This window comes from Malania oleifera, chromosome 9 (assembly GCF_029873635.1).
Source record: "Malania oleifera isolate guangnan ecotype guangnan chromosome 9, ASM2987363v1, whole genome shotgun sequence".
In the NCBI taxonomy this organism is placed as follows: Eukaryota; Viridiplantae; Streptophyta; class Magnoliopsida; order Santalales; family Ximeniaceae; genus Malania; species Malania oleifera.
Window position 1 is genome coordinate 90,344,908 of NC_080425.1, and position 10,372 is coordinate 90,355,279.

The following is a 10,372-nucleotide window of genomic DNA, read 5'->3' on the forward strand; positions in this document are numbered from 1 at the left end:
TGGACCTTTCATCTTTTGGAATATGCACAAATGCTTTGAATCCAAAAACACACAAATGATTATAGGAAACATCCTTACCTATCCAAACTCGGTCTGGCACATCAAACTGTAGAGGAACACAGGGTGTAAGATTCAACACATGAACTACAGTGCTCAATGCCTCCCCCCAAAAGGATTTTGGCAACCGGGCTTGTGAAAGCAAACATCTTACTCTCTCAAGCAGTGTTCTATTCATCCTTTCTACTATGCCATTCAATTGAGGAGTTTTCGGAGGAGTATTTTGATGCTGAATACCTTGCTATCTGCAATACTCATCAAATGGACCAGAATACTCTTCACCATTGTCAGTCCGGATGCACCTCAGTTTCTTCCTAGTCTGTCTCTCAACTAGGGCTTGAAATTTCTTGAACTTAGCCAACACTTGGTCTTTTGACTTCAAGATATATACCCACAACTTCCTTGAATGATCATCTATGAAGGTCACAAAATATCTGGAGCCACCAAGTGTTCTCGTCTTCATAGGGCTACACACATCCGAATTACTAAATCAAATATCTCTGACTTTCTCGAATGAGGGGAATTCTTGAAGGAAACTATGCTCTGCTTCCTTGACAAACAATGAGTACACTTTTTTAGAAGTGTACTTTTCAGTCCACATAGTAGACTTTTCTTGCCCAGTAGAGCTAATCCTTTCTCACTCATGTGAGCTAGTCTTTTGTGCCACAACTCTGCTATACCATTATCCTCCATCGCATTAATAATGTCATTGGAGATCTTTGCTTGTAGAATGTACAATACAAAGTGCTTCATGCCTCGAGCCACAACCATAGCACTCCTGGTGAGCTTCCACTGGCCATCACTGAAAGTGCTGCAGTACCCTTCGTCATTAAGTTTACCTGCAGAAATCAAATTCAAACGAATGCCAGGAATATGCTTAACATCTCTAAGAACTAAACTCGTGCCATTATTTGTCCTCAGATACACATCCCCAATTCCAATAACTTTAACCAAGCCATCGTTTCTCATCTTTACTGTTCCAAAGTCACCAGATCTATAGGATGTAAAGAAATCCTTCCGAGATGTAGCATGAATGAAGGCACCACTGTCAATCACCCAACTGGTCTCATGATATGCAACATTTATCATCTCATCATCATAAACAATGAGGAATTCTGCAGGAGTGGTAGTAGCAACTCTATCATCACCATCTTTGTCATCTCCATTCTTCATTCCCTTCCCTTTCTCATTCTTGTTTTCTCTCTTCAATTGCCTGCAATATTTCTTGATGTGTCCCTTTTTCCCGCAACGATGACACTCAACATTTGCAAACTTGTTGGACTTGCTTCTGTTGTTATCTCTGTTCTTTAGACCTTTGCTCTTACTTCTCCCCCTCTTTTTTGTAACCAAGATCTCTGATTGTGAAGAGGACCCCTGTGTTTTTCTTCTCATCTCTTCATTTAGCAAATAGCTCTTGGCCATATCCATTGTGATTACACCTTCTGGAGCGGAGTTAGACAATGAAGTTTTGAGCGTCTCCCACGAGTCCGGTAATGAACCAAGTAACCATAACCCTTGTATCTCATCATAAAACTTAATACCCATTTCAGCCAACTGATTAATAATTCCTTGGAATGTATTCAGGTGATCTGATAAAGGAGTCCCATCTTGGCACCTCAAAGCCATCATTTGTTTAATCAGAAACAACTTATTATTTCCAGTCTTTCTAGCATATAACTGTTCAAGCTTATGCCAAATAGAACGTGCATTTTTTTCTCCACTAATATGGTTCAAAACATTATCATCTACCCATTGCCTGATATACCCACACACCTGTCGATGTAACAAAGTCCATTCCACATCAGACTTTTTTTCTGATTTTTCAGCACTAAATACCGGTAGGTAATAATCTTTCACATAAAGAAGATCCTCCATTTTTCCTTTCCATATGTGATAATTTAAACCAGTGAGATTAATCATTCTACTAGTATTTGCTTCCATAACTCAAACTGCCAACCTGACAATCTGGAAACCGGGCTCTGATACCACTTTGTTGGGAGAGATATCAATAGACAATCACAGCGGAATAATTCTTTTTCCTATATGCAAGAAAATATAGTATATCTATACTTTTATACGTGTTGGAAATAATAAGAGAAATAATCAATCACACCAAGCTACAAGAACACAAGCAGTTTTTTACGTGGAAAACTTCCCTAGTGTGAGGAAGAAAAATCAAGGGACCTAATCCAGTTAAAATCTCCACTATCAATAAAATAATGGGTACACAAAATCTTCTCTAATCGTAATTAGAGGATACAAATATCTCTCATCAAGATATCTACAATTTTGGCAAATACAAAGAGAATTGGAGAGAATATACCAAATTCGCGGTTACTGTTCACGGGCAAAAACCTCAACTCCCAAGCTCCAAATCTGATCTCCACCGTTTAGATTGTAGCTCCTTGAGTCGTGAACCTCTCATCCAAATTTCAGTTTGATCGGACCACAGACGAAGCGGGATCGGAGTCTTGATGAAATATGGGCGGCATGAGAAAAAACTATATTTTTCTCTCTTTCTTTTGAGAAGTGACGGCTCCTCTCTTCTCTTCTCTCTTTTTACAACTTCGTTTAGGTTTTCCACACTAAAAGGACTGGACTTTGGTCTTTTAATAAAGCCCACTTGGGCTTTCCTCCACATGGAAGAAAATAACCCAACAATTCTCTCAATTTCCTATCTATATTTATTTCTATTTTTCTTTTCTTTTGATTTTTACTACTTCTATAATCTCTATTCTTACACCTCTCACAAAGTCAGACAGTCCATTCATAACAAATCTACCATCTCCTTGTTTGGATTAAGGTTTGCAACAAGTACAATCCTCCTATTTAGTTAAATCCATTAGTGTGGAATGTCTTTTTTTTTTTTCAAATGACACCCACTAATATATGGAAAAGCTAAACAACATTTTTGCCGCTGTGGAATAAGAAGTTCTTGTGTTGTAAAGCTAGTATTGGGACCTAGTGAACAAAAAAAAAAAGTCCCAAACCACATTAAAGATTGTGTTTTATTTTTTGAACTCAAATAACCAAGGAAGAAAATATTATCTTATTTTTTATCATTGGCTAGGTAAGAGCTAAAAATTTTGGGCCTAGTATGTGTTGACTAAGATAAATTACAAAGATCATTAAATAACAGTAGACAATTAGTATGTTCTTGCATCATTTTTTTTTTTTTTCGATTATGTACTGAGTATCCACATATCCGTTTTACGGTTCACATGACTTATCCTATATGTTATTGCATCATTATTTATTCTTACCGTAATAACTAGCCTCTCAACAAAGTGTATATTTGTTAACTTATTTGAGAGAGAATGAAAATGATATGTATTTACTGAAAAGAGAACAAAAGAGAACAAATAAAAGAAAAGAAAAGAGAACAAAAGACTTTGGGGTTATTAAAAAAAGAAAAGAGAACAAAAGACTTTTGTGACTATAAATATTGGCCACCACCTGCTTCAGAGTTCACACCACACCCTCAGTTCTTCTCTCTCACCCACTGAGCAGAAATAGAGATGGCGGAAGCAATTCTCTTTAATTTTGCGGAGCAGATCCTGGAGCAGCTAGGTTCCCGAGCTCTCATCGGGATCGGATCCGCTTGGGGCATCAAAGGCGAGTTCCGGAAACTGGAGAACACCGTTTCCACAATCAAAGCCCTACTTCGAGATGCAGAGGAGCAATCCGCCACCAGCCACGAGGTTAGGGATTGGCTCGGGAAACTTAAAGATGCGGTTTATGATGCAGACGATTTGCTGGACTATTTCTCCACCCAAGCTTCGCGGCGGAAAGCTTCGCGGCGGAAAGCCGTGACTCGTGGGAATCTCAAAATGGTAAAGCAGGTATGCAGCTTTTTTCCGAGTTCAAATCGGCTTGTGCTTGGTTTCAAAATGGCTCGTAGTGTTAAGGCCATCAGGGAGAGACTTGCTGAGATTCCATCCGATAGGATTCAGTTTCATTCTACCACCAATTGCACTGTGGAAAGTAGGGGAAGGGCGCAGACTCACTCTTTTGTCCGCAAAGAAATAGTAGTAGGGAGAGATGATGACAAGAAAGCAATAATGGAACTCCTACTGGATGCTGATGGGGAAAGAAGCGTTTCAGTTATTTCTATTGTTGGCATGGGAGGACTAGGAAAGACCACCCTAGCTCAATTAGTGTACAATGATGAGATAATTATTTCATATTTTGAGCTAAAAATATGGGTTTGCGTCTCAAATAATTTTGATGTGAGGATTATTGTTGAAAAAATTTTAGAATCTACTGCTGATAAAAAATTTGAAAGTCTAGAAATGGATAAATTGCAAATTTTCCTTCGAAAAGAAATTGATGGTAAGAAATATTTACTTGTGTTAGATGACGTGTGGAATGAGAATTGTGATATGTGGTTGAAATTAGAAGATTTGTTAATGGGCGGTGCAAAAGGAAGTAAGATTTTGGTAACCACACGTAGTAATATTGTTGCAAAGGTTAGCAGCACCATTGCATCTTATCCTTTAAAGGGTCTAACAAATGGAGAGTCTCGGTCTTTGTTTAAGCAAATGGCGTTTGAAAATGGGGGAGAGCCACGAAATCCTAAAATAGTGACAATTGGACAGGAGATTCTAAAAAAGTGTTCAGGAGTTCCTTTTGCAATAAGGTCTTTAGGGAGCCTCTTATATTGTAAAGATACCGAAGTTGAATGGATGTCTTTCAAAAATATTGAACTTCCTAAAATTCCCCATGATGAAATTGATATTATGTCTATATTGAAATTGAGTTATGATCATCTGCCGCCACATTTGAAGTACTGCTTTGCTTACTGTTCATTATACCCTAAAGATTATAATATTAACAAACAGTCATTGATTGACCTATGGATGGCACAAGGATTTATCCAGTCATCTAATGGAAATGAATGTTTAGAGGGTATTGCGGATAAATATTTTATGGATTTACTTAGGAGGTCCTTCTTCCAAGATGTAGAAACGGATGATTTGGGCAATATAATTGGTTGCAAAATGTATGATCTCATGCATAATCTTGCCCAATTTGTATCAGGGGTTGAAAGTTCGTTGGCTGATTTAGAGGAAAATAATATTGTGGAAGGAACTCGTCATCTTTCATTAAATTTCAATTTCAATTCATCATGTGAAATTCTGCCCCCTTTCCTCAATTCAAGCAAGATAAGAACATTTCTTCTTCCCATGCAACCACTATCTAATGCAAACTTGGTAGTGGATAGATCAACTTGTGAGACAATTATCTCAAAGTTTAAGTGTTTACGTGTGTTGGATCTGAATAACTTTGGGCTTGAAAGTGTGCCCAACTCTATATGTAAGTTGAAGCATTTAAGATATCTTGATCTTTCTGGGAACTATGGTATCAAAAAACTCCCAAAATCTATAACGAGGTTGCAGAATTTACAGACATTGAAACTCTCCTATTGTATTGAACTTGAAGAACTGCCAAGAGATATGAAAAATTTAGTTAGCCTTATACATCTTGATTTGGATGGTTGTCGGGGTTTGACTTATATGCCATGTGGACTAGGAAAGCTGACTACTCTTCAAAGGCTAACTAGGTTTGTAGTGGGCAAAAATGGTTCCAGCTCATGTGTTGCTAGGTTAAGTGAGTTGAGTAGCTTGGACAGCCTAAGGGGAGAGTTGACAATATTGCATTATGGGAACTTGAAGAATACATCATCAGAAGGCAAGACAACAATTTTAAAGAAGAAAGAACACCTTCAAATCTTGAATCTGAAATGGAACCAAAGATATGATGGCAGTGATGCTGATTACAATGCAGTAATGCAAAGCCTTCAACCACACCCAAATCTTAAGGTGTTGATGATAGAAAGGTATGGCGGCAGACGGTTTTCGAGTTGGATAATGGATAACATGGCCTCCTTGGTTCCGAATCTGGTGGAAATCAGACTAGTAAAATGTGAAAGATGCCAGCATCTCCCTCAATTTAGTCAGTTACCCTTTCTCAAGTCTCTCCATCTTGAACTTATTAGCTGCGTGGAGTACATGGAAAATAGTTGGAGCCATGATTCCTCTTTTACATTGTCTTCAAGCCCTTCCTTAGAAGGGATAACAGCTGCAGAAGGAGTGGGGAGAAGAGGAGATTCGACTATCTTCTTCCCGTCCCTAGAAAACCTTTTCCTCTGTGATTTGCCTAATTTGAAGGGATGGTGGAAGATGGATAATGGAATGGAAACAGCAGCTGCAGCAACAGCAATGACAACAATAGCAGAACAGCAACAGCATCAGCAAATGTTATCTTCCACATTGTGGTTTCCCTGCCTTTCCAAAGTATCAATCTTTAGATGCCCTAAGCTGACATCCCTGCCACTGCTTCCACACCTTGAACAATTGGAACTAAATAATGTCAATGGGAAGCTATTACAACATTTGATGATGCCAATGATGATGGCAACCGCAATGTCAACAACTTCTTTTGGAACCTGTTCTTCTTCACTCACTTCCTCCTCTTCTCTTTCCAAATTAAAGTTCCTTAGTATAAAAGGCATTGAGGATCTAGAATCTCTGCCAGAGGAGGGGCTGCAAAACCTCTCTTCTCTAGAGCATTTGCTGATTTGTTGGTGCCCTAGACTATTGTATTTGCGAGGAGGGTTTGAGGGTTTAAATTCTCTGCGCTTTCTTGTTCTTGAGCATTGTAATGGCCTAAGGTCTCTATCTCAAGGCATTCAATGCCTGACTGCCCTTGAGGAGCTAAAGATTCTACAATGCACAGAACTTGATTTTTCAAAGGAGGACAACATGCAGTTGGAAGGCCTTGGGAGCCTCTGTGCACTGGAAATTGTTGGTATTCCAAAGATGAGGTCTCTTCCAGCCTGGCTGCAGCCTGTTTCAACGCTGCAAGTTATACAGATTGGAGACTGTTCTGGTTTAACAAGTTTACCAGCATGGATTGGCAACCTCAAAGCACTTCAAAAGCTTCAAATTTCCAGCTGTCATGAGTTAGAATCACTGCCTGAAAGCTTGCATTGCTTAACTACTTTACGCTATCTGAGTATTCATGACTCGAATGAATTATCAGCACGATGCCGAAGGGAAACGGGAGAAGAATGGCAAAAAATTGCTCACATTCAAGAGATTTGGATTGATGACACAAGGATTTAACTGAAGCTGCCAAGCTGGTGACACATTGAAAGAGAGTGATATCCCCAAGCATCCACAGGTTTTTGCTTTTCCTTTCCACTCATTTTTTCCAGAGCTACTTTCATTATTATTATTATTATTATTAAAGCTCACCTGATTCACTTGTGTTAGTGTTTGGAGCACAGCTCACCAATACAAACCAATAGTCTTGGATGGGCGACGCAATTCTTCTAAAATTAGCCGCAAATTGGCTGGTATTTCTCATTTCTTGTATTTCTAGTAATATGCTCTTTTTTATGTTATGTGCATTATTCCTTGTCTGCAAAGCATTTTGTAACAGAAATTTTGATCTATATCATCAACTCAATAATTGATCACTGATTAGGTAGAAATAATGCCATAATTCTAAAGAAAAAATTGGAATATTCATTTCATCTTCATTACTCATCATCATCATGATCACCTTTGTCATCGTTGTTGTTAGTTGGCTTTGACCAGGAACGTAGCTTGATGCTACTTATTGAACAGCTCACGTTCTTCAGTTTACATCAGGACATGATGCTACTAATTCATTCTTCTTTGTTATAATTAAGGTCTTAATATTTTGGTGAATACCTCAGTTATCTTATTTTTTCTGCAGATTGCAGAGTCCAGAGGAGCTTTGACCATGAAGACAAATATGCTCAAGTTTGAATCTCTTGGGCCCTGCAAATTTGCAAAACCAGGCTGCAACTAGAAGGGGTATTTGTCCCAATTTCTGTTTTCTTAATTTTGAGTCCAAGTATATGGGCAAAGAAATTTTTAAAAAAGAAGTTATTTTTTCAAACCATTTATTTGTTGTTTTTGATGCGTATCAAGCGAATGGAAGGAAATCTTTGTGTTCAAGCACTGGAGTTCATGTGGATCAGTGTTAAAAAAGTTTAGACATTGATCAACTCTCAAACGGAACAAAAAATACTCATCAAGCATAGTAAGATAGGGTTCTGGACCTTCTGGTGATGCTGCAGCAGCTGTTTGCCCACAGCCCATCATTATTTTTGTAGGTGGGTAGGCACTTGCACTGCTGTTATCGAAGATGGTCAACCAGTGCAAGAATGAGGAAATCATGAGTGTTTGAAGGTAATGATGATGTTCTATCTGAAAATATATTTGTAATTGTATACTTAATTCTCCCATCAATTTTTTTGTCTTTAATACAGACCATGAATACCCTAGTTGGATTAATTATTACCTGATGATGATTATGCAGGGAGGAATTACAATAACAGAAGCCATCCCTGCAAAATAATTAGCAGCATTTCTTGAACATGAAGATCCTGCGGTGAATAAATGATGGTGAATGCTGTCTCTGAACTTTGAACCTATGAATTCTCCAATTACAAGTTGGACGCTTTAACCATTCAGCTATGGATGCTTAGCGGGGATCCTCGTACATGATGAATAACCAAATTCCTAAAAATCTTTAGGAGAAATCAATGCAGTTTGGAAGGAATCAATGGAACGACATCAATTCAAATCCTGGATTTTTTAGTTTAGTAACGTTTTTTTCGATGGCATTGAAGAATGTGGGTTGCAGAATCTCTTCATTTATGTATTTTATCTTCACTAAAAATTTGGCATCTGTGGAGGATGCTTGAATAACATTACCCCATTTTTTGGTCATTGTTAGCTGGATTTTCTGTTGTAATTGGCTTCTATTTTTGTCCTTTCTTTATTTTGTTCCTCGGTTTTTTCTTACGAGGATATCTCATTTTTGCCTGTACACCTGCATTTAAAAACAAAATCCTTGTTTTTTATTGCAGAGAGCCTGGAGAAAGTTTTGAGAGGGTTGTTTTCTGATAGGTCTCGGGGTTCATTTGTCTTGTGGTCATAATCCTCTATTTTGTAGATGATGCTTCTGGTGACTGACTCAGTTGGTATTGTGGTGGAGAATGATTACAACTGTAATGCGACTTTCATTTCTGAATTTTATGGGAAAGAGAAGGAGAGGGATGTGGAGAAATTAAATTGAATATAATATCAAATTTGTATTTGAATTTCAAGCTCTCAAATATTAGGTCACATTACTCTTCCGTTCGGAGGTAAAGGAAAATTTGAAAGAAATTATTTTTTTCTTATTTTATTATTTAAAAAAATAAGAAAAAAAATTAAAGAGTATGTAGTAATTATCAACAAAAGTTCAATTTTACATATTTTTAATGTGTTATTTTTCTTAAATTTAAATAATGTTGAGACAAATTTTTATGTTTAATAAGAAAAATATAATGAAAAATAAATTTCCTTCTTTCTTTTCTTTTTCCTTCCCAAACAAACTCCTAAGATTGATTCAGATTGCCAAGCAAAACTTTTGTTAATGACATCCAAAAGCAATTTGTTCTGTAATAATTTTTTATTATCAATTAAAAATTTCTATTTGTATTTCCTGTGTCTTTGGATACAAAAAATTGTGTCCAAAATCTCAACCATACTTTAATTTTCTTAAAACTACAATCATAGAACTTTTGAAATAAAGTTAATATATTAAATAAGTTTATGCAGGCTTTACCTATCTGCCACGTTCGGGAGTATAGATTTCGAATCTTGAATTTGAATAAATTTTAGTATAATTTTATATTACATCTTATCTAAATGCAATATAACTTCAAATCCAAAGTCCAAAAAGTAGGATAGAGTCAACAAGCATACAGTACATGGAACATAGTTCTCAACAATTTCATCATCTTTATTGGGAAGGGGTAACCTCAAATCACAAGTTTACTAGAGTGGATAGGCAACCTCAAATCGCTTAACCAGCTTCAAATTTCTCAGTGTCCAAGTTGAAATCACTAGTGGAAGAGATGTGTAATCTTTCCTTGTTCATGCAGAAAGTGATGCAACTTGTATATTTTTAAGTTTGACTTCTTAGTGATCCATTTGGGTATGTGTTTTTTGTTCCTAAATTTTGAAGCTTAGTGAGGGCAAAAATGTCTTTACATTGTTTGAGGGAATGTTCTTTTTCCTGTTTGAGATTTAAAAATTAGGACTTTCGATTGAATTTGTGCGAGTTTAGATAAAATATAATATAAAAGTACGAGAAATATTCATCAAAATTAACACAAATTCAAATTTGATTTGACATACATGCCCCTCAAACATATACACCTTTTGTTCTTAATTGAATTTATTTTAATATATTTAGAAATATGTCTTTGCTTTGGGTTTAAGGGGTG

General features: G+C 36.9%; 1 protein-coding gene across 2 annotated transcripts; it reads left to right on the forward strand.

The window, feature by feature from the left end:
- The first annotated feature begins 3,399 nt into the window (after window positions 1-3,399).
- Window positions 3,400-9,004, forward strand: LOC131163679 (putative disease resistance protein RGA3). 2 transcript variants are annotated; one of them, XM_058120337.1, is made up of 5 exons: window positions 3,400-7,242; window positions 7,335-7,417; window positions 7,804-7,904; window positions 8,022-8,282; window positions 8,413-9,004. In XM_058120337.1, exon 1 carries the CDS (start codon window positions 3,576-3,578, stop codon window positions 7,182-7,184), a length of 3,609 nt encoding a protein of 1,202 aa, XP_057976320.1. In that variant the 5' UTR covers window positions 3,400-3,575; the 3' UTR covers window positions 7,185-7,242; window positions 7,335-7,417; window positions 7,804-7,904; window positions 8,022-8,282; window positions 8,413-9,004. The 2 variants fall into 2 exon arrangements, with proteins under 2 accessions (XP_057976320.1, XP_057976321.1); XM_058120338.1 differs by having other exon boundaries at window positions 7,349-7,417; window positions 7,804-8,282.
- Window positions 9,005-10,372: the final 1,368 nt, after the last annotated feature.